The 25,632-nt window shown below is 45.0% G+C and overlaps 1 protein-coding gene across 2 annotated transcripts in view; it reads left to right on the forward strand.

The window, feature by feature from the left end:
- The window catches only part of SLC6A19 (solute carrier family 6 member 19), a 291,943-nt gene extending 267,366 nt beyond the window's left edge, over positions 1-24,577 (forward strand). Inside the window, exons 11-12 of one of the 2 annotated variants that reach the window (XM_073678407.1) lie at positions 2,658-2,820; positions 21,381-24,577. In XM_073678407.1, the coding sequence (XP_073534508.1) occupies positions 2,658-2,820; positions 21,381-21,590 (373 nt within the window). In that variant the 3' untranslated portion in view covers positions 21,591-24,577. The remainder of the gene's footprint in view (positions 1-2,657; positions 2,821-21,380) is intronic. The other variant, XM_073678408.1, reaches the window with a different exon arrangement.
- Positions 24,578-25,632: the final 1,055 nt, after the last annotated feature.

Raw genomic sequence — 25,632 nt, forward strand, 5'->3', positions numbered from 1 at the left:
CAGTTTCAGCCATTTTCCTTTTTAGAGAATCACAGTTCTGACTGAGAATTAACTCATTCTGTGAAGAGATGGATCTTTGCTCTGGCTGATATGGCTTATAACAGATATGAAATCTTCTGCGTATTTGATAGAGTTCACTATGGGGATGACTCAGTCTAGGAGAGTTTGATTTTGGCTTTTGATAAGATTTTACCTTTTCTGGTTTTATAAAATTAACTTGATTTATTTTCTTTGCACAATTCTCATGTTTTCTAACAGAATCCAGCAACTGCGCACATTTGAATAGGGATTCTTTTTGTGACGCTATAACTCTAGATACTGGATCTAGGAATTTGAATTTTTGTACAAAAGTTTTTATCATATGTTGTACTTTTCCATTTTTGATGAGAGCTTTGTACAACCGTTCAAATATGGACATGAATGTATATGTACATTCCTTCCTACCAATCCTTAGTTTCTGCAGATCTTCTATGTTGGGAAAATATGTGACACAATAAATCAAATATCTTAATCTGTCCGAAACATTTTCCCATCCATTAGGAGAGTCATTTTCACAGGGCATTAAATGTAAACGTCTGGACAATGTCACAGGAATCCATATTTTAAATAATTGATTCCTCTCCTCATTGGATAAATCAAACTTATCAGAGAAGCTCTCAAATGTCTCTGAATTTCTACAGGCATGGATTTTGACATCATATTTTGGCATGATTTTGTATAATTTCAGCAAATTTTTCCTCATTTTAATTTGTAGTTGAGCCTGGGTAATTCCTGAATTCTCTGATATTTTTAGTGGCTCTTGTACGTCCGTTCCTCCTACGTCACTCACGTCTCCTCCCACATCACCTAGTATGTCGGTTTCTCGTATGTCAGTCATGTCTCCTCCCATGTCAGGTTTCTGTATGTCCGTCTCTTGGTCAGACCCAAGGTCACCTTCAGTTACAGACACGTGTCTTACTTCTTGTTCATTTTCCACATTACAGTCAGAATCAGTATCACCATCTGACACTTCTTCTACACTATTTTTCTGCTTAGAAATCTCTAACACAAGACTATGAAAAAAATCTACCAAATGTAGAATATTTCTCAATTTCTGTTTGTCTCTATTTACCAATTTAGAAGTTAACTGTAAATTCTGCAATTCACATTCTTTGTATAAACTGAGCCACAAAACTTCTATATCATCTCCTACATTAACTTTGAAATTAATATTACTTTGTTTAGCAAAAGAAGAAATTATATCCATATTTTGCTTACCTTAAGATTCCTTAGCTTCTCTTTATCAGCACGTCCTGTCTTCAGTTCGTCTGATTCTTTTCCTGTGTGACTCTGTTCCTTGTTAGTACCTCTGCTTTCTGTCAGTCCTCAGTCTGTAGATTCTTTCTGCTTCTCGTGACAAATTAGTGAATTTACTGACACGTGAACAACAGCTGTTCAGCTCGTCAGGACTTCCCCCCGTGTTCACGGAAGAAATTCACTTACTTAATTAAAAAAACGAAAAACAGGACTGGCTGGCTCACCATTGTAAAATAATACTCTTTTCTGTATTATTTTTCTCTACCGAGGACTTTGCAAAGTATCAATATCACAATATTCTTATAAAAAAATGTATCGATTTATTCTTGGATTGTCCATTAAAAAGAATCAGATTGCAGCAGGTACATACAATAATTAGTTATAAAGTAATTGTCCATTTGTCCATAATTAGCTTAATTGTTGAGATTCACCCATCTTTCTTTGGATCCTGGCTGGTAAATCATGTCTTTGTCCAGCATGTGTCCAGGCCTACATGTCATTTGCTTCTCAGCATGAAGATTCTTCTTGTGGGGTGGGAAGAGCAAGAGAGCCCCCCCTTTCTGTACCATGGGCTTTTATAGTCAGTCGTATGGCACACCTGTTCTACATATGGTAGTGAACTAAAAATACACACACAAATAGCGCATGTCAACTAGACACAATGGCTGAGGCATAGAACTCAGAAAAATGATTATCGATTAACATTCCAAATGAATTTCCATAATTAACCATTTAACAGACCCTCAGCATCGCCCCACTTCTGCCACCGCTGCTGCAGCCAGCTTCCTGCAGCAGTGACCCTGCCTCCTGGGACCCTGCTGTACCTCAGCTGCCCCCCTGGTAAGCTACCGTAAAAGAGGACTATAAGACCACCATCATTTGATTACAAAAAATATTTTCCTACCAAAAATTTGGGGTTCGTTTTAGGGTCTGCAAAAATACAATAATTATTAATGTAGAGTGCCTACACAATATGTTTTTATCCTAGGTTATATCTTTCTTATTCCCTGTTTTATTAATTATAGAACTTAATCGGCCTTCTGTAGCAGTGTTTGTTAAAATTTAACATAAGCACATAGCATATCTAGGAATTAAAATCTCTTAACAAATAAAGCGAACAACGCATGTAGATTTGGTTTTAAAATTTAGTTTGATTTTTTTTATTTTCATTTACATATTCTGTACCATATACCCTTCCTGGTCATACAAGCTGTATAGCTTATGATGTATCTTTCTGTAATTCCACCATTTCCTGTGCAACTTTTTAATAAAATGTACCTTGAAAAACACACACATAGAAATTGCATACTGTACATGACATAATGCAATAAACTAATAACTATACTCCTTTATATTTTTAGATTTAACAGAGATATTGAATTCATGATTGGTCATAAACCAAATTTCTTTTGGCAAGCCACTTGGAGAGTTATCAGTCCTTTGATTATGCTTGTGATATTCTTTTTCTATTTTGTGGTGAAAGTTTCTCAGGAACTTTTATACATTACTTGGGATCCAAGCTATGTAAGTACATCTTAACTAAGTCTTTCATATCACTCAGTAATATATATTTTTTGTTTAGTTTTATTACATTTTTCCAGGAGTTTTTAAATTGGTGGATAGTGTTAAAAGAATATGGACTATTATTGTGATGATCGATCAAGTCGGACGCTTTGTCGGGCTTGACTCAAGTACCGAGTATAATGGAAGTCAATGGGATAGTTGAGCATTTTTAAGGAAAACCCTAATAGGAGGGCAGGGGAGGCAGGAAAATTGCTACAATGAATGGAAACCGAGGTTAAATGGAATGGGAACAGCATGGGTAAGACGCCTGGACACATCTCTGACTCCCAGGTTGCTGCAGGGAACAATGTTGTCAGAGTAGTACTCCACTTTTACGGACTGACAATCAAACTTACAAAACTGAAGATAAAATGGATTTTACAGGAAAAAAATGTTAGGAAACATTCTTTCCTGTATAATGACTTGAGTATAAGACAAAAATTGAAGCGAGAAAAGAAAAACGCCTCCTCCACCCCTTAATAGCCAGGCCATCGCTCACCGTATTTTCCTTTCGCCTTTGACTACAATAGAAGACATAGTAGAGGGAGAAATAAAACTACACCCACCAGTAGTCACTAGTATGTAACGCTAACATTTTACTACATTATCTGGGCAAGTGGTGTGTTACATGGTCAGACACATCCTGTTTAATTTATACACGAAAAAACCAAGAGAGCAAAAAACTTTGAATCAAAGTCCCAATTAATAGTAAAATTACAAAATTTTATTGATAAGGTTAAATAGACAATATAAATCACAGATTCAGAAACAAACGATGATAAAACATTCGAGGAGCTCCAATGAGGAGCAAATAACAAATAGATCTAATTCAAAATCAAGCTGCCAGAAAAGGAGACTGCTCGGTATAGATGCACTAAAGCATTTTAGTAGAGTGCAAATGCTTAAGAGGTAAGTCAGGAAAAACTATTATGTATGTAATCAATCACGCCGCCTTCCAAGTAGAAATTGTAATATAAATAGCTTCTGCACAGGACAGCAGGTTGTTACTGCCTTGAAACCTTCAGTGCAAACGTACAAGCTAACATAAGTGAAACAGATTCCAAAGGGCAGCATAGCAAGTATAATGTGTGTTCTATGAAGTACTTACAGCCACAGTGGATGAGAACGCGCTCCTCAATAGTGCTTGCCCCGATGCGTGTTTCGACGTGGCTGCCTTCGTCAGGGGGTGGCGAAAATGAGGGTGGGAAGGGTTTAAAAAGCCCCATGAACCAATAGAAAAGGAGGTGTGTGAGCTTCCTACCAATGAATATGAAGAGGGTGTGGCATGACGCATGGCAATCAGCGCTTCACCGCCGCATCCATGGCAACTGCGTCATGTGATCCGTGACTTCGCGAGCACATGGGAACCCACGTGATCACGCGTCACAGAGCCCATATTGATACGGCCAGTAAGGACACCGCAGCAAGCAATGAAGACATGAGCACTGCCCACCCCATATCCATATATGGTCAGAAGTGACCAAAGAAAAAAAAGGAAAATAGTATAATCGAGTAGCAATAATATAAATGTATATGCATAAATACTCCCTCTCTCTTAAAGGGGCTGTGCGCGCCATCCTAAAAAGTCCCCGGCCAATGGTCAGAGGACTGCCCCTATTTAAAGCATCTCCTTCAAAATGGAGGTGCCTGTGCAAAGTTGTTTGTGTGCTTACACTCTCTCCAGCCCTCAGGTCCCAGCCGTGCCCGCCAGTTTATCTATCAGCCATGCCGGCCAGTTTATCTACCAGCCGTGCCCACCTGCCAGTCTGCCAACCAAGCCTGCCTGCCTACCTGCATTGCCTGTCTGCTTATCAGTCGCGCTCATCTGCCGTCCTTGTCAGCTTCGGCCTTCAGTCCCGTGGGAGTCGCCAGTTCTCACACGAGGTCGATCCCGGAGTGGCACCTGGTCCACCTTCCCAGTCCCTCCTTGGTTCACGGAGTCGATTAAGCCGCTGTGTAGCCAGGGTCGGTCCAGGTAGGCACTTAGTCATGCCCCTCTGGTCCCTCCTTGCATCACAGCACAGAGGTTCCACCACCTGGACCCGTAACAATAATCATCAATATTAACAGAAATAAACACTTGAAATAGATCACTCTGTTTGTAATGACTCTATATAATATATGAGTTTCACTTTTTGTATTGAAGAACTGAAACAAATTAACTTTTTGATGATATTCTAATTTTTTTGAGATGCACCTGTATATGACAGTTGTATAGGTAGGCAGGGCTGGCTCCAGGTTTTTCTGGGCCCCGGGCGAAAGAGTCTCAATGGGCCCCTTTAATACATACCACGATTCATGATGCACAGATACCGCAGAGAAATATATATATATAGTACAATGCAAAGATTTCACTTCTTACATTACATGAGTGATATCTATTGTAAATTCCACGATAGCTCAGAAACCGGCGAATCACTCCACACAGAATACTGGCCCCCATATAATGCCCCATACGGAATACTGGCCCCCATATAAGGCCCCATACGGAATATTGGCCCCCATATAAGGCCTAATACGGAATACTGGCCCCCATATAAGGCCCCATACGGAATACTGGCCCCCATATAAGGCTCCATACGGAATACTGGCCCCCATATAAGGCTCCATACGGAATACTGGCCCCCATATAAGGCTCCATACGCAATACTGGCCCCCATATAAGGCTCCATATGGAATACTGGCCCCCATATAAGGCTCCATACTGAATACTGGCCCCCATATAAGGCTCCATACGGAATACTGGCCCCCATATAAGGCTCCATACGGAATACTGGCCCCCATATAAGGCTCCATACGGAATACTGGCCCCCATATAAGGCTCCATACGGAATACTGGCCCGCATATAATGCTCCATAAAGGATACTGGTCCCCATATAACGCTCCATACAGGATACTGGTCCACTTATAACGCTCCATACAGGATACTGGCCCTCACATAATGCTCCATGCAGGCTGTTACCCCCCACATAATTCCCATACAGGCTGACCCCCCCTTATAATGCTCCATGCAGGCTGTTACCCCCCACATAATGCCCCATACAGGCTGCCCCCCCCCTTATAATGCTCCATGCAGGCTGTTCCCCCCACATAAAGCACTATGCAGGCTATCCCCCCCCCTTATAATGCCCCATGCAGGCTGTTCCCCCGCTTATAATGCCCTATGCAGGCTGTCACCCCTCCTCTTTATAATGCCCCATGCAGGATGTACCCCCCTCTTTATAAGGCCCCATGCAGGATGTCACCAACCTCTCTTTATAATGCCCCATGCAGGATGTCACCCCCTATGTTTATAATGCCCCATGCAGGATGTCACCCCCCCTCTCTTTATAATGCCCCATGCAGGATGTCACCCCCCCTCTCTTTATAATGCCCCATGCAGGATGTACCCCCCCTCTTTATAAGGCCCTATGCAGGCTGTCACCCGCTCTCTCTATAATGCCCCATGCAGGATGTCACCCCCGCCCTCTCTTTATAATGCCCCATTTTGGATGTCACCCCCTCTCTCTATAATGCCCCATGCAGGATGTCACCCCCCCTCTCTTTATAATGCCCCATGCAGGATGTCACCCCCTCTCTTTATAAGGCCCCATGCAGGATGTCTCACCCACCCCCTTTATAATGCCCCATGCAGGATGTCACCCTCCCATATAATGCCCCATGCAGGCTGTCACACCCCATATTATGCCCCATGCCTCCATACATAAAAAAAAAAAATCAAATACTCACCTCCCTCCTCCTCACCTGCTGCAGCTGCTTGGGTCCGGACTCCAGCATCGCCGGTATCTTCCCGCTCTGCGCTCCCTGTGACGGCTCAGGGGAGTGCACGGTGGAAAGACGTCACCGAACCCTCTGACCTGAGACGTCACAGGGAGCGCAGAGCAGGAAGACAGCGGATCTGCGGAGGCACCGGGAGAGGTAAGTATCCGGCTGCCGGGGCCCTGAGCAAGCGGGGGAGAAGGGCGAGCGCTCACACCGCTCTCCTCCGCCCATAGCCCAGCAGGGTGCGCAACCGCCAGTGGGCCCCTCTGCCTGCTCAGGGCCCCGGCACTTGCCTGGGTGCGCCGGGTGCTGACGCCGGCCCTGTAGGTAGGCCTCATACACATCCTGTAAAAATTGTTAAGGAGGGCATCATACACACCCTAAAATAATTAAGAGCGAGGGTCACATGATGACCCTCTAAAAATTAAGAGCGATGGCCAACTTATGACTCTCTAAAAATTATGAGCGACGGTCACCATTTTACCCTCTAAAAATTAAGAGTGAGGACCGCATAATGACCCTCAAAAAATTGGAGCGATGGCCACATGATGACCCTGTTGATATGATGGAGCATGTACCGTACAGACCAAAAGTTTAGACATACCTTCTCAATTAAAGATTTTTCTGTATTTTCATGACTATGAAAATTGTACATTCACACAGAAGGCATCAAAACTATGAATTAACACATGTGGAATTATATACTTAACAAAAAAGTGTGAAATAACTGAAAATATGTCTTATATTCTAGGTTCTTACAAAGTAGCCACCTTTTGCTTTGATGACTGCTTTGCACACTCTTGGCATTCTCTTGATGAGCTTCAAGAGGTAGTCACCGGAAATGGTTTTCCAACAATCTTGAAGGAGTTCCCAGAGATGCTTATCACTTGTTGGCCCTTTTGCCTTCACTCTGCGGTCCAGCTCACTCCAAACCATTTTGATTGGGTTCAGGTCTGGTGACTGTGGAGGCCAGGTCATCTGGTGTAGCACCCCATCACTCTCCCTCTTGGTCAAATAGCCCTTACACAGCCTGGAGCTGTGTTTGGGGTCATTGTCCTGTTGAAAAATAAATTATGGTCCAACTAAACGCAAACCGGATGGAATAGCATGCCGCTGCAAGATGCTGTGGTAGCCATGCTGGTTCAGTATGCCTTCAATTTTGAATAAATCCCCAACAGTGTCACCAGCAAAGCACCCCCACACCATCACACCTCCTCCTCCATGCTTCACGGTGGGAACCAGGCATGTAGAGTTCATCCGTTCACCTTTTCTGAGTCACACAAAGACATGATGGTTGGAACCAAAGATCTCAAATTTGGACTCATTAGACCAAAGCACAGATTTCCACTGGTCTAATGTCCATTCCTTGTGTTCTTTAGCCCAAACAATTCTCTACTGCTTGTTGCCTGTCCTTAGCAGTGGTTTCCTAACAGCTATTTTACCATGAAGGCCTGCTGCACAAAGTCTCCTCTTAACAGTTGTTGTAGAGATGTGTCTGCTGCTATAACTCTGTGTGGCATTGACCTGGTCTCTAATCTGAGCGGCTGTTAACCTGCGATTTCTGAGACTGTTGACTCGGATAAACTTATCCTCAGAAGCAGAGGTGACTCTTGGTCTTCCTTTCCTGGGGCGGTCTTCATGTGAGCCAGTTTCTTTGTAGCGCTTGATGGTTTTTGCAACTGCACTTGGGGACACTTTCAAAGTTTGCCCAATTTTTCGGACTGTTTTTGGACTGACTGACCTTCATTTCTTAAAGTAATGATGGCCACTCATTTTTCTTTACTTAGCTGCTTTTTTCTTGCCATAATACAAAATCTAACAGTCTATTCAGTAGGACTATCAGCTGTGTATCCACCTGACTTCTTCACAACACAACTGATGGTCCCAACCCCATTTATAAGGCAAGAAATCCCACTTATTAAACCTGACAGGGCACACCTGTGAAGTGAAAATCATTTCCGGTGACTACCTCAGACTGCCTTCAGTGTGAATGTACAATTTTCATACTCATGAAAATACAGAAAAATCTTTAAATGAGAAGGTGTGTCCAAACTTTTGGTCTGCACTGTATGTAGCCCCGAAAATTACTTGTTTTAATGATGCAGCAGCGATATATTAGTGCTGCAATCACAATTAAACACTGCCTATATGCCTGCTCTGATCTAAGCTCTCCCTCCTAGATTAACTCTCCCTGAACTGCTTCCAGGAGAGTGTGCCGAGCATCGCATCAACGGGTCTTATTTAAGACCTGATGACGTGATGAGGCCGGCCAATCATAGTAACGCTGTAGCCAACATGACTATGGCATTACCATGTATGGCAGGTAATCCTTGCATGTTTATTGGTTGTCTAAGGCTGCATTCCCATGATCTGTAATGGACAAGAAACAAAATGGGCATACATTCTGCTGTAACTAAATAAATAAAAAGCAAAAGTACATTTAAATAACATAATGTCCTGCTCAAGAAGGAGAGAAGGAGGAGCGGCCACGCCCTCACTTGTACTAAATGCAAAAATCCAAGAAGAAACACAGCTGGAGTTTGAGTTGGTATACATGCAACATATAAACACATGTTCATATGAGCCATTAAACAGACAAAACCTACTAGAAACAAAATGAGCATAAACCCTCCTGTAACTAAATAAATAAAAAGCAAAGGTGCATTTAAATAACATAGGGTTCTTAGTAACACTGTTTTAAATAAAAATAGTATAAAAGCCATTCCACCAGCGACAAGGTGACCCTATTCAGAACACTCCTACACTGTCTAACATTAAAACCTTACCATGTATCAGAAGTGACCTGTGTGAATAAGGGCAAACAAAGGACTGGGTTACAAGGTTGAGGTGCCCAGAGATCGCAACCCAGTCCTTTGACAGTGTTATATTACTCGGTGTAGGACCGTCCCAAATAGGGTCACCTTGCTGCTGGTGGTATTGCTTTAATAATTTTTTTGATCAAAGACAGTGTTAGTAAGTACCCTATGATATTGTTTATGCTCATTTTGTTTCTTGTAGGTTTTGTCTGTTTAATGGCTAATGTGAACATGCGTTTATACGCCGCGTGTATACCAACTCAAACTCCAGCTCAATTTGTGTCTTTTTTTCTTGGCTTTTTGCATGATCTATAATGCTAGCGTTCTGGGCCCAGGGTATTTTTGCTACTTCCAAAGCGCTGCATTGTGTAATACAAGCACAGCTGATCGGATTAATAAAAATCCCATACCCACTGTTCTTCTTTTTTACGCTGCATAAACTCACTTGCGGTGATTTCTTCTGCAGAATGCTCAATCTTGTGTACGGAATTTTCCCATAGACTTGCATTAGATGTAGTAAGTCCGCAGTTAAAAAAAAAAGCACGTGCGTTGTAAGTGCATTTACGCAGGTGTTTTAGCCTGGATTTAATAGATAAATAAATTAAGATATCACTTTGGGTTCCCATTATTTTTGATAACCATCTAAGATAAAGCAGACAGCTACAGGCTTATATTTTTAGGCTTGGAAAGTCCCTGGTTATTGGTCCCTTCCCAGCCTAAAATTACAGAGAAATAAAGAGAAAAATTAGCTGGTTATAACGTTATATTGAGCACTTGTAAGTACAGATTGCTAAATAATATGATGATTGCGATATATTAAGAGGATAAACATTTTGATGGGAGTGCTTCTTTAAGTGGGAACTGTACTTCCAAGAAACTTTGTAGAAATAAATAATACAGGTGAATACAGTATAATAAACCTTGTAGAAATCTGCCTTCTTCCTTCACTTATAAGACATGTTTTCCTCTCCACCTGCTTCCTTAACTCACCATCCTGTTTGAAAAAAAAACGGCTCAACTCTATGTTGACTAGACAAGATGACTGCTACCTCACTATTGTGTCATGTGACACAACCCATTATACTCTATGGAGTGAGGAAAGGGGAGAAGGAGAGAGGAGCAGAATGAGGAACTAATTAAATGGAGAGAAAGAAAAAATCCTGATGAGCTCTCTAACAAGTCTTATACCTCACTCCAGTGCTGGTGGAATCATATATAGACTGATCATTATTGCTTGAATGAATGAAGAGTGTGTGCTCTTCTGTGTATGGCAGAGATCATAGCAGCTAGTCTTCTCCCACCAGCTCAGAGGGAATGCAAATTAAAGGGGTTGTCCTGTATTTTAACATGGATGACCTATCCTTTGGATAGGTCATGAATACTAGATCGATGGGGGTTTGAAAACTGGCACCCCCGCCAATCATCAGTTCCTGGTGTCAGTAACGGCCACATTTGATCATTTGCGGACCTCCATAGCTCCATCAACAGTATAGTGTCTGTGGATGGATAGTGAACATCTGACACTATTCAAATGAATAGGCGTGGATCTGCAGAACCCCACTCCTGCCACTATACAGTTGATGGAACTATGCTGTTTGCAACTAAGCACATCACCCACTGCTGGCATGGAGAACAGCTGATTGGCACGGGTATTAACCCCTTCCCGACCCGTGTCACACCGTTTGTGACATGGAAAACAGTTCGTTCCTGACCCATGTCACAGCGTCTGTGACATGGAGGGAAAGAGCCCCTGCAGCGCCTGCGAGCGGGGTCGCTCAGGTGTCACAGTTGCTACTGCAACTGGACATCCTGAAGTCGACCACGCGGGGGGTGGATTAACCCCCCCGTGCCTGGGACCCCTCCGATTGGCTGTTTCATTTTCACTTTTAGTGAAACTGCCAATCGGTATGAATTAAATATTTCACCAATGAAAATTGGTGTAATATTTAAATCTGGGCATTGCCTGATGCTTACAGCATCAGCCATTGGCTGGGGGGAGTGTCACCTCTGTTCCCCCCCTCCCCCCAGATCTGATTGGGGGGCTAGCGTCACATGGATACTAGCCCCAATCAGATATGGAGGGATGACTGAAACCTCCCAGCACCTTCCCAACCCTAGATCGTCTGCTGCGGACCCCCTGCTGCGGACCCCCTGCTGCGGACCCCCTGCTGCGGACCCCCTGCTGTGGACCCTGTGGATCGCGTCTGCCGCCGCCACCGCTGATAAGCGGTAAGTATTGCCGCCACTCCCCCCGACCCCACCCTCCACCCCCCCGTGACCCCCCCGCCCCCCTCTCCACCCCCCCTCCACTTTCATACCTGCACCCCGACCTCCGCTCCCTCTCCCACGTCTTCATCCACCGGCTGCTGCTCTCCTTCTGACAGCCGGTGGACTGTGATCACAGCAGCAGCAGGCTCAGTGTAAATGCCCTGCTCCTGTGATCAAACCCACCATCCCCCAGTCCCAGTGATATCACCCCCCACCTCCCAATAATCACCCCCTCCCCCAGTGTTCACCCCCCCTGTTCCCAGTGTTCACCCCCCCTGTTCCCAGTGTTCATCCCCCCCCCTGTTCCCAGTGTTCACCCCCCCCGAAAACCCAGTAATCAGCCCCCTGCTCCTGCCAGCTCCTGCTCCCCTTTCTGCCCCAGTAATCACCCCCCGATGCTGCCGGCCTCCTACCCCCCCTTGCTGCTGCCGGCTCCTGCCCCAGTGATCACCCCCCTTGCTGCTGCTTCTGGCTCCTCCATCTCCTCATCCCCCTCCTACATCTGACCGCCCCCTACGTCTGACCGCCCCCTACGTCTGACCGCCCCCTACGCCTGACCGCCCCCTACGCCTGACCGCCCCCTACGCCTGACCGCCCCTACGCCTGACCGCCCCTACGCCTGACCGCCCCCTAGTCCTGACCGCCCCCTAGTCCTGACCGCCCCCTAGTCCTGACCGCCCCCTAGTCCTGACCGCCCCCTAGTCCTGACCGCCCCCTAGTCCTGACCGCCCCCTACGCCTGACCGGCCCCTACGCCTGACCGCCCCCACACGTGACTGCAGAAGGTTACACGCACAAAGCACACAAAATGTCCCGCCCGTCCCGCTCATCCCAGTCTAGGGCGTACTCAGCTGAGGAGGCTATGTCAGGTTGGTGTGTGTGTGTTGTAGTGTATGAGATTGTGTGTTGTGTGTGTGTGTGTGTGGTGTATGCACTACAATATACCACACCGCACACCAACCTGACATGCACTACACAATGGTGTCCACTAACAAATTGGAACCCTTTGCGTTTGGAGAGTCCCTGTGTGCCCAAACATTGGAGCTCACCAACAAGTGACCCCATTTTGGAAACTAGACCCCTCAAGGCACCTATATAGATGCATAGTGAGCACTTGGAACCCCCAGGTGCTTCACAAATTGATTGATAAAAATGAAAAAGTGAAAAAAAAAAAACTTTTTTATTTTTACGGATTAATTTCCTAAGGACCTGGGGGTCCCAAGTGCTCACTATGCATCTAGATAGGTGCCTTGGGGGGTCTAGTTTCCAAAATGGGGTCACTTGTGGGGGAGCTCCAATGTTTGGGCACACAGCGGCTCTCCAAACGCAACATGGTGTCTTCTAACAATTTGAGCCGACAATTTGTTAGCGGACACCATGTTGCATTTGGAGAGCCGCTGTGTGCCCAAACATTGGAGCTCCCCCACAAGTGACCCCATTTTGGAAACTAGACCCCCCAAGGCACCTATCTAGATGCATAGTGAGCACTTGGAACCCCCAGGTGCTTCACAAATTGATTCATAAAAATGAAAAAGTGGAAAAAAAAACACTTTTTTATTTTTACGGATTAATTTGTGAAGGACCTGGGGGTTTCAAGTGCTCACTATGCATCTAGGTAAGTGCCTTGGGGGGTCTAGTTTCCAAAATGGGGTCACTTGTGGTGGAGCTCCAATGTTTGGGCACACAGCGGCTCTCCAAACGCAACATGGTGTCTTCTAACAATTTGAGTCGACAATTTGTTAGCGGACACCATGTTGCTTTTGGAGAGCCGCTGTGTGCCCAAACATTGGAGCTCCCCCACAAGTGACCCCATTTTGGAAACTAGACCCCCCAAGGCACCTATCTAGATGCATAGTGAGCACTTGGAACCCCCAGGTGCTTCACAAATTGATTCATAAAAATGAAAAAGTGGGAAAAAAAACACTTTTTTGATTTTTACGGATTAATTTGTGAAGGATCTGGGGGTTCCAAGTGCTCACTATGCATCTAGATAGGTGCCATTTTGGGGTATAGTTTCCAAAATGGGGTCACTTGTAGGTGAGCTCCAATGTTTGGGCACACAGCGGCTCTCCAAACGGGACATGGTGTCCGCAAACAAATTGAATGGAAAATCGGCTCAAATTGTTAGCGGACACCATGTTGCATTTGGAGAGCCCCTAATGTGCCTAAAAAGTGGAGCTCCCCCACAAGTGACCCCATTTTGGAAACTAGACCCCCCAAGGCACCTATCTAGATGCATAGTGAGCACTTGGAACCCCCAGGTGCTTCACAAAATGATCTGTGAAAACAAAAAAGTACTTTTTTTTTCACAAAAATTTTCTTTTAGCCTAAATTTTTTAATTTTCACATGGGTAACAGGATAAAATGCATCCTAAAATGTGTTGGTAAATTTCTCCTGAGTACACTGATACCTCATATGTGGTCATAAACCACTGTTTGGGCGCATGGCAGGGCTCAGAAGAGAAGGAGCGCAATTTGACTTTTGGAGCTAATTTTCCATTCAAAAAGTAAAATGGCGCTCCTTCCCTTCTGAGCCCTGCCTTGTGCCCAAACAGTGGTTTATGACCACATATGAGGTATCAGTGTACTCAGGAGAAATTGACCAACAAATTTTAGGATGCATTTTATCCTGTTACCCATGTGAATATTAAAAAATTTAGGCTAAAAGAAAATTTTTGTTAGAAAAATAAAAATGTTCATTTTTTTCTTCCATGTGGCTTTAGTTCCTGTGATGCACCTGAAGGGTTAATAATCTTCTTGAATGTAGTTTTGAGTAGCTTGAGGGGTGCAGTTTTTGGAATGGTGTCACTTTTGGGTGTTTTCTGTCATGTACACCCCTCAAAGGGACTTCAAATGTGATGTGGTCACTAAAAAAAATGGCTTTGCAAATTTTGCTGGAAAAAAGAAAATTTGCTGATGAACTTTGAACCCTTCTAACTTCCTACCAAAAATTTTTTTTTTTCCAAAATTGTGCTGATGTAAAGTAGACATGTGGGAAATGTTATTTATTAACTATTTTGTGTCACATCACTCTCTAGTTTAGCAGAATAAAAATTCAAAATTTGAAAATTGCAAAATTTTCAAAATTTTTCCCATATTTTTGATTTTTTCACAAATAAACGCAAATATTATCGACCTAAATTTAATACTAACATGAAGCCCAATATGTCACGAAAAAACAATCTCAGAATTGCTAGGATCCGTTGAAGTGTTCCAGAGTTTTTACTTCGTAAAGGGACACTGGTCAGAATTGACAAAAATACCAAGGTCTTTAGGGTCAAAATAGGCTGGGTCCTGAAGGGGTTAAAGTGCCAGACAACCCCTTTAAGAGCTATATCTTGCAGACAGGAAAACTGGTGAAAATGCAGGATGCAAGTTATTTAATGGCAAAAGAACAACCGAAGAAAAGACAATCACTACTCTACTAATCTGTGCATGTATATATCTATACACCACCCCATAGGAACAAGAGGACATGATATCCATAGTATTACTAAATATATATAGTAACAGACCTTTTTAACTTACCTATGGGTGGATATAAAGAATATGGCCAGTGATCAAAATGGGATGGGGTATGTGCTCTCCAAACTGCCGCGTGGCCGCCCCAAGAGGGCCATGGTGTTCTTAAGGGTGACATGTCATAAACAAGTAGTATTCAATATCCATTATTATAGCTATTACATGTAAGGGCTATATATTTCCATGTAAAGTCAATTGATATTGTTATAATGTCTCCACTGATGCGTGGCCTTTCTATGCATATGACGCACCCCCTGGGCCAGGTTCAGGGGATACCCGGAGCCGGATCTGGATAGGGGTAGTAGTCCTTGTGGCGGTGACCCGGTCCATGCCCAGGGTGTCAAACTAAGTAGCAGTCTATGGCAGTAGATGTTAACTTGATCGACTACGCCACCCGTTGAGTGCGGCTTTGAAGCCGCCGCTGCAGAACAGTCCACTGAGGCCAGGTGTATAAGGATGTGCAGCGTGGTGGTATAACCCCCAACGGGAGGGGTATGGCCTCAGGGCAGCAGGTGAAGATGATGGGGGTTGTGATGGTGCAGTAAGAAGAGTCAGAGTCAGGAGATGCAGTTTCAGGGTTTTTACTCACGGGTGTTCTCTCAGTCACTCTGGCCTTGAGTGACCACCCGAGCCGTGCCGCGTCCACCAGGTCCTGGACTCGGCTAACCCCCAGGCAGTTCCGGAGCGTGGTCCTGAGCTCCCTTCTCTCTCTCTGTCTCTGGCCGTTCCCACCAGGGATCCACCTTTGGCCGGCTCCCTCGGGTCTCTTGGTGGTCAAACCTCCTCTGGGTTCCCTGACCCTATACTTGGTGTGCCTTTCTGGTGGATTTGGTGAGGGTCGTGGCAAATCTTGACCACGACCTCCGGTTCCTGGCTGAGGATAAGTGGCCTCCACCAGTTCGGGTTCCGGTACCCGTCTCCGCCAACCCTTCACCCTTTTTGGTCTGATTCTGGGTTCTTAGGGTTCCCTCTGGTCTTCCACTCTGGGCCTTTCTTTCTCCTCTCTCCTCTGCAGGCTTGGCTCTGGAGCTGGGCCCAGCCGGAGCCACAGCTCCCTGTCAGCCCTCCTGGCTGAGCTCCTCTGCTCTGCTCCTCTACTACTAGACAAGACCCTGTCCTAAGATGGTGCCCACCTTATATACTCCCTCTATGTGTGAGCCCAGGTGACTAGCACCCAATGAGCTCCTAGCTTTACCCAGAGTACTCCCCCTATCTGCCCCTACACTACTGGGATGTTCCACCCCCCTCCCACTCCAGCCAGGGACAGACGCTGTCGTACCTGCACATATACTTGGTGGGAGTACCGTAGTTCTGTCCCCCGGAAATGGGATGTATGTAGTGCATGCAGCCTACTGAGCTCAGTCCCACACTCCATCCTTACCCGGGAGTGGAATACCACACCTCTGGAGTGAGGTGCAATACCCCTGTAGCAGCCGAGTCCTCAGGGTGCTACATTCCCCCCTGGTAAATCACAGCACGTCCTCGGGCTGTAAAAGAATAAAATATCCAAAAACATACAATTTTTTTTCAAAACATACAAGAACATATCAAACATTATACATTATCAGATTTAAACAAGATAAACTTTTTCTTTCATATAAAACTCTTCATGACAATGTTCTTTGAGTTACTGGCCACTGTGCGCTTGTGACCAGGTAGAAGTGCAACGGTCAGTTCAAGAACAACAGTTTCCTATAAAACCAGTAGGGGGCGCCTTAGAAAGTGCAACTATATACAAGGGGAGGTGGCCGCTCTCAGTCCTCGGCCAGTGGGGATGAGGGATGGCTGTTCACAGTCCTCAGCCTGTTAAGGGATAGGGGACACACAGACAAACAGTTCACACTAGTCCCAACGGGGACCATATTTTAATTAGCAGCAGTCCTTGTACCCTAACGGGTAACTTTATGCAGTACTCTTTACCGTACTTCAGTAACGGCGTCCTCCTGCTCCTTTCTGAGGGTAATCTTCAAACCCGTCCGGGTCCTCTTGATCCTCCTCATACCGCAGCTCTTCCTCCGTCAACCGGTGTACATGAAGGGCATACGGTCCTTTGGCACACTGATGCCGGGTGAAAGTGACCTCGTCACCCAAGTAAAGGTCACGACCACGGTGTCCCTCCGGCAGATGAGACTCGACATCCCTGCGGGTGACAAAGACGTCGCCGGGGGTTTTGTGATCCCTGATAAAGCCCCAACCGTGCTCCAGTTGGAACTTGATTACAGTCCCGGTGGCGCGGGGACCGTGGGCCGCACGGCGGTCTCGTCTGGTCCGACTTTTCTGCTCCGCACTCTGGACCTGCAGCCGCTCCTCGCGGATCCGCCTCTCTCGCCGCTCCCGGTCGAAAACCTCTAATTGCTGCCGGCAGCACTCCGCACGCTCAGCTGCAGCCGCCCGGGTCTCTTGAGTGAACCCGATGAGGTCTCCTCCAGTGGGGTCCCACGCAAACTGTGCTTCCTCCAACGAGAGTGGGGTGATCTTGGTGGGCGCCGGAGCCGGGATCAGGGGCTCATCTAGGGGCCTTTCCTTCCGGAGTCGGGGATGGTAGTACTCCGGTGGCCACTCAAGGGGCTGCCCATCCGGGCAAATATGCTGAGCTAACAAGTCTTCACCCAGGTGCGGCACTGTGGAGGTTGAGGGCGCAGTGGTGGTAGCGGCGCCCGGGTTCACCAGGCCTTGCGACCAGGCCTGGGGCACCCTGAAGGTGAAGGGCACCGTGAAGACGGCGGCGCCCAGGTGTACTTGACTTTGCGACCAGGCCGGTGGCTCGGTAGAGGGCGCTGTTGGTACTGCGGCGCCCGGGGGTACTCGGCCCTGCGACCAGGCCGGTGGCGTCTCCTGCTTGGCCGCGCTCAGGGTTGAGGCGCGTGACGTCACAAGAGGCGTGGCCGCGGCTCCTGCTTGAGGCCTAGTCTGGAGCGGTTGCGGTGCGGCAACGGGCACGATCGGTGGGATTTCGGGCTCTGCGACGGGGAGCGGGGGTAGGCTTACGGTGGCTTGACTTGGGGTAGTGACGTCCCCTTTACTTGCCTCCGTCTCTTCAGCTCCCTCTGCGGCGTCGTCTCCGGCCTTCGTCCCTTCTGCATCCTCTTCAGGGGCAGGCGTGCTCCTTGTTGCGGGTGGTGTGCTCCGCTGGCGGGTTCCAGCCTGCTGGGCCATCTCCCTGCTCCACTCCGTCAGCGTTTCTCGCTGCACCTGGGCCATCCTCCGTGCGAGGCCCTCCAGCGCGGTCTGTGCACGCTCCCGGTCTCGGGGGAGCTGTGCCAGGATCTCCACCAGGTCTAGTGGGGTGGTCGCTTGCAACAGGCTCCTGACCACAGGGTCGGTGCTGCCTGACTCTCCCTCCATCTCCGGGTACGGCTTCTCCAGACTCCTCCAGGCTGCACCCATCTTCTCTGTTTTGTTCTGTATCTGCCCCCATTGAGGGCGGTCCTGGGGCAACTTGGTGATTGTCAGTTCCAGGGGCAGACCCCCCACGCTGATGGACATCTCAATCATTGCAGTCTCTGCTGGTGGGGGCGGTCTTTGCTTTTGGCGCTCTTCTGGGACCAGGCCCACGATGGGAGGTAGTCTCTTGCCACCCTCTGGCACGCCCATAATGGCGTCCGCTCTGCCAGGGCGGGAAATCTTCTCAGATGGCGGGAACCGTCTCCCAATGGCGGGAAACTCTGTGGATGGCGGGAAAAGACTGCAGATGGCGGGCAAATGGCGGGAAACGATCCGAGATGGCGTCCAACGGCGGGAAAACTCCACGGATGGCGGGAAGAAGGCAGAAGATGGCGCCGGATGGCGGGGGAACTTCACCACTGGTAAGTTTGAACAGTCTTTTTCAGGCACGCAATCCTGCCGACTACGCCAAAGTTGACGCACCCCCTGGGCCAGGTTCAGGGGATACCCGGAGCCGGATCTGGATAGGGGTAGTAGTCCTTGTGGCGGTGACCCGGTCCGTGCCCAGGGTGTCAAACTAAGTAGCAGTCTATGGCAGTAGATGTTAACTTGATCGACTACGCCACCCGTTGAGTGCGGCTTTGAAGCCGCCGCTGCAGAACAGTCCACTGATGCCAGGTGTATAAGGATGTGCAGCGTGGTGGTATAACCCCCAACGGGAGGGGTATGGCCTCAGGGCAGCAGGTGAAGATGATGGGGGTTGTGAGGGTGCAGTAAGAAGAGTCAGAGTCAGGAGATGCAGTTTCAGGGTTTTTACTCACAGGTGTTCTCTCAGTCACTCTGGCCTTGAGTGACCACCCGAGCCGTGCCGCGTCCACCAGGTCCTGGACTCGGCTAACCCCCAGGCAGTTCCGGAGCGTGGTCCTGAGCTCCCTTCTCTCTCTCTGTCTCTGGCCGTTCCCACCAGGGATCCACCTTTGGCCGGCTCCCTCGGGTCTCTTGGTGGTCAAACCTCCTCTGGGTTCCCTGACCCTATACTTGGTGTGCCTTTCTGGTGGATTTGGTGAGGGTCGTGGCAAATCTTGACCACGACCTCCGGTTCCTGGCTGAGGATAAGTGGCCTCCACCAGTTCGGGTTCCGGTACCCGTCTCCGCCAACCCTTCACCCTTTTTGGTCTGATTCTGGGTTCTTAGGGTTCCCTCTGGTCTTCCACTCTGGGCCTTTCTTTCTCCTCTCTCCTCTGCAGGCTTGGCTCTGGAGCTGGGCCCAGCCGGAGCCACAGCTCCCTGTCAGCCCTCCTGGCTGAGCTCCTCTGCTCTGCTCCTCTACTACTAGGCAAGACCCTGTCCTAAGATGGTGCCCACCTTATATACTCCCTCTATGTGTGAGCCCAGGTGACTAGCACCCAATGAGCTCCTAGCTTTACCCAGAGTACTCCCCCTATCTGCCCCTACACTACTGGGATGTTCCACCCCCCTCCCACTCCAGCCAGGGACAGACGCTGTCGTACCTGCACATATACTTGGTGGGAGTACCGTAGTTCTGTCCCCCGGAAATGGGATGTATGTAGTGCATGCAGCCTACTGAGCTCAGTCCCACACTCCATCCTTACCCGGGAGTGGAATACCACACCTCTGGAGTGAGGTGCAATACCCCTGTAGCAGCCGAGTCCTCAGGGTGCTACACATACTTAGTTGTACTGTGCTCTTTTCCTGTCCATTTCCTGTTTTAATATTTGATGTCAATAAGGATTTATTACCTTTATATAATGTGGCCTCATGATCGTCTTTTCTTCGGTTGTTCTTTTGCTATTGCTTGTATGACGATTAGCCTTCATTTCTAGTCCTAATATATTGTAGTAATTGTATTAGACATTTCATATTGGTTCTCTCTACTACCGTTCCTATGAATTTCATTTAAGTTATTAATGGCCAGATATTGTATCATTCCTCATTTATACATGTAAAACGTATTATTCTTAAAGGTTCCTAGACAAAAGTGCTCTTACCCTCCAATTCTTCACAGCGCCTTGCCATAGAGGCACATGGAATGCCTGTGTAGGAACCTGCCATGCAGTGCCTGTCCATACAGCAATGCTATATGCAAAGATAAACCATTACTAATTTTTCCATTTATACTTTACCTATTATGTTTATTTATAATAATGATGGATGAATGTTTTTTTGGATATTGAACATAGAGACACGATTACTGTTTTGAGGGTACAAAATTTCACAGTGCTAGTTCACTATGTTGGAAAGTTTATATTCATTAAAGAGATATTCTCAATATTGGTTTCTATGCAGCAGTTAGTGGCTCATCTTCTTCCCCATCCCTCCCAGCTCCTGACAAGCTGCTGTTATAAATCTTGCAAAATCACCTGCCCCATCATTGGCTACTGCCAGAGCGATTCTCCTAATCATGGCTCTCACTGTCCCAAGCTTTATGCTTGTTCAAATGCCCTGTTATTGAGAAAACAACTGATAACTGAATGTGTTTAAGCAGAACGTATACTGAGCTTTATAATTCTAATACTACAGCGCTGCTGGTTATCAGAACTGTCACTCAAGGAGCCCACCCCACCAGAAACCAGGAAGTAAGGGGACTGTAAGAAAACTGCATAGTTCTGAGCTGCTCAAGAGACAACTTGAGAATACCCCTTAAATGAGGTTTCAAAAATATTTAAACAAATTTAATTAGCAATTATATAATAAATAAGACAATGAAGTAAGAGAAAAGTACATATTTTTTTTTTTTTTAATTTACAGAGTGAGTTTCCGAAGTCAAAAGAACAACCTTACCCTGGCTGGGTATATGCAATAATAGTAATTCTTGCTGGAGTTCCAAGTTTAGTTGTACCTGGGATTGCTATTTACACATTTATTAAGAGATGCATAAGGAAGGATGATGACCAGCAAGACATTATGAATGCTGCATCTATGCTGTCTATTAATGGTGACACAAAAAACAAGGTGTAGTCATAACTTTAAATTGACAGTATGTAAAAATGAAAATTGTACTACAAAGATGCTCTCATTTTATTACTGAAGAACGTGTAATGGAACTGAATGATACCTGAGGAAATGGAAAAGAACAGTCTCGGTATAATCACCTATGGACATATCACTAAAGCAGTTTTTGTTTCCAAAAAAAAGAAACAAGTCCAGTTTTGTATTTTGTAATTAAGTCAATATATCTGCTTGCTCTATAGAGTAATTATAAATAATTCAATCTGGTTATATTTAAAGGGAAGTTTTTATAAAGTTTGCTTTTCCTGTGCTAATTAGGCCTTTGATGTGTTGATGAAATGTTGTTTTCCCCAGACTAGTTGGTCCTCACAGCATGTTATCACACCCCTGTGGGTATGATAAGATGATTTGCAAGAACCTGTCTCATTGCAAGCTCTCTGTAAATCTTGCCTGTGCATGTGGCTTTTCTCGCCCACGTCATTGCACCTCTGAAGCCAGGTGTACACTTCCCTGCACATGTCTGGAAGTGAAGAAGACATCTTACTCACTTCCAGGCATAAGCAGTGTGCCTCTGAAACCAGGAAGTGTTCACCTGGCATCAGAGGCGCAATTAAAGTGGGCAATTAAAGCCAAGCTCCTTGTGCAAGATTTGCAGAAAGCTGGCGATGATACCGACTCTTGCAAATCATGTTATCACATCCACAGGGCCGTGATAACATGCTGTGAGGGCCAACTAGTCTGGGGAAAGCAATGTCCCATCGACTAGTCAAAGGCCTAATTAGCATAGTAAATGTAAACTTTATAAAAACTTTTTTTAAACATGTATTTATGTGATAATCAATATAAGGGGCTGATCATGCAGTGTATTTAACAACAAATGCAAAGATGCTGGTGGGTGGGAGGGCATGGGGGACCTGTAAGATTACCTTTAATTTCCTACAAAAGTCACTGATTTCTTTATGTGCATTTAATAAGTGACACAAGTATACAAAATTGCTTTCCTTCGTTTTGCTTCTCAGACATGATTTATGATGGCACAAATGTCTTACCTTAATGTGTGTAAATATAAAAAAGTGTAAGCTACAGGACCTCTAACAAGTCAAAATACTATAGTGTAATGCAATCAAAATCCATACAGTAAGCAAAAAAAGTCTGGAAAGTCTTGATCTATGTTAATAGAAGAAGTGAACTTTGACCTGTCACTCATAGGTTCGATTACTCGATGCAGACCCACATTATGCATTAACGTTCAGTACTGTAAATAGCTACATAAAACAGTGCCATACATTAAAGGCAGTCTGACACCTAAAATGTACACTTCAAAGTAATCCCATTGGCTTGTAGTAGATGGCGCATCAATAAAAATCACTTGGGTACAGCTGTGTAGTGAGCTATATCAGCTGAGAGAAGAGAGTGATTTGTGAGCTAATTTTTGCACTGAAGTGTTAGCAGAGAAGCTAAGCGATGTAAGCAGCAAGGAGAGAGTGATGTGTCTTCTTGCTCATACACAGGGAACAATACACACTTAACGGGATTATCTTCAAACAAAACTGGCTTTAGGCAAGCCAGGGCTGTCATTCAACAGTGGTGTGGGCGTACTCCGAATAAGTGGGTGGAAGAGTGCACTGAGACTTAGCCATCGTCAATGGTGCACTGAGAACCCTTATTTGGTAGCAAAAGAACAAATTTAAAAATTAAAAACAATTTGTATTGTTGTTCCATCTCTTATAAAGCAATGTGTTTAGTTTGAAGTGTAAATTTAGGGTGACAAACTCTCTTAAAGTCCTCTTGTATATTATGTATATTATCTGTGGAGTTCAAGATCAAGGGAATTGTTTTTTGCTTTAAATTTGAAACAATTGTCTCTTTGACATTACATATACATAGCTGACAAGCTTGATGCTTTCATTTTCCTTTTGCATGGTGGTTGGTGAATGTTATCAACACGTTATTTCCAAATAAAATGTGCTGGCTAAAACTAATTTTACATGTCTACATATGCTATATTGCACTTCTGTGTACCTTCATTTTCCATAAAGCCACATACAAGATTTTTTTACAGATTTTATTGCTGTCCAGATATAAACTGATTGATAAAATGTACTTTTTGTCCTACTCGTGAATGAACCTGCCACCATTTCTCCATTCTGAAGCCCTCCTTCCTCTATATAAAGTGACAATGACTGTGACTTCTCTATTGAGATTGTTCTTAGAAGTCACAAAAATTTTCTTTCAGTGCCACATAAAGTGACCAGACTAGACAGAATGCTATGGAGGGGTAAGGGAGAATCATGAAACTTATAGCTGTAGTGGATGACTACTTTTTGTCCTTCATTTTATTTTATTTTTAAACTGGGTTCAAAAGACACATTTTAAGTAGATGTATGGTAATTTTAGCACGAACTAAAAAGAAAGGTAAGGTTCAAGTAGAGAAAGGCCTCAGATCACATGAATCATAAATATGGTGCCCATGTACCTTTTGAATGAGGGCGTATAAAAGATTATTCTCAAGGTAGAGAGAAAAATAAACTGTGACAAGAGCCCCTCCGGTTCCAGGGTCTAGATGTAACTACAGCTGCCTTCTGTATTTAAGCCCCTAATTGGTGAAACTGCTTGATATGGCAATGCTTTCGGGCACTACTCAGGCTGCACATGTGGCATATTTATCTCTGAAAGACCTGAAAGTGTAAAAGTCAACTTTGAATACATCACCACAAAGTTTACCCCAAAATAAATAAGGATTTATACCTATGGCCTCCACCACTTGGTGCGGGTTTGGTGCAGTTTTAGGTCCAAAAATAAGGATATGTTTTACTTTTCTTCTATACTTGACTTTATTTAGAAAGAAACTACATGAAAGGTGCACTGTAAGATCATATTTTATGAAACACAGACAAGTACTGTACGTGAACATGCATTAAACTAAATTTGCTGTGAATTGATTCTTTTGGATTTAATAAACTGTTCCAAGTATGTGAAATAAACATAGAAAGCAGCACATTGTGTCTAAAACGTCACATTTTTCTTTAGCACAAGTTTAATAATTAGTCCACTAAATAGTTCATTTTGCTAAATAGTTCACACATTACAAATGGAAGAAAAACAGAATCATTAATGATTTTAAGCTTCTGCTACTCATTTTAAAGCTGATGTGTCATTGGTGTCTTAATGTTTAAACATTTGCCTTACTCTGCAGTGTTACTTCTCTACATGTTGCACATTTAAAAGTCCTGTTAATCTTCAATATGCATGTAAAATGGATGAAAATGTAGCAAAACAAAAAGTATTTGCACTTTCTCAGGAAGAGATTGAGACTAATGATTTGTCAATTACTTTTATAGGAATTATTTATCATTGGGATTGGTAATCAAGATTAGATCAGTGTTTTTTCAACACCTAGTCACCCAACTATTATCATCTCTGAGGGTGGGATGTAAAGTACTGTTTAGTGGCCTTTTTGAGTATTGTAAATCAGCTCCTATTTATTGATCTGCAGTTGTAGTGTACCGTTCAGTGCAATGTTTACATGCAGCTGCCAACAAAGATGGTATCATCTGATTTATGAGGGTTTAGGTATCGGATCCCCACCTTTCTGATTTTGATAACTATACAAAAAAACAGCTCATCAATATAAAAGTAAAGGACAACCTCTTTAATCCCATTAATGATATTGGCATAACATGATCTTTGGTGGGTTCACTGCCCAGCCGATCCAGTTTCTGATCATGACATTTACCTTGAAGTAACAAAGTTTATAGATAGCATAAAATTTAAGTAGGGTGAAAAATGTAATAGCTGATTTGTGAGGTTCCTTTCTGATCCTATGGGAAAACATAAGATAATTCATAATTCGGTATACATACATCACCAGAGTCAAATGTTTTTATTGTCCATTTAAGGGGTCTCATAAAATAGATGTGTCCATTTAAAGGGAACATGTCAAGTAATTTCAAGCATCTAAACGGTCCCCAGTGTGTCCCCAATGTGCATCACTAACATGTTATTTTCATTAAAAATGGCGCTCTAATCGTGTCCCAAAAGCACTTCATAT

This window comes from Phyllobates terribilis, unplaced genomic scaffold (genome assembly GCF_046119375.1).
Source record: "Phyllobates terribilis strain yellow unplaced genomic scaffold, ASM4611937v1 Scaffold_4__5_contigs__length_816908805, whole genome shotgun sequence".
NCBI lineage: Eukaryota > Metazoa > Chordata > Amphibia > Anura > Dendrobatidae > Phyllobates > Phyllobates terribilis.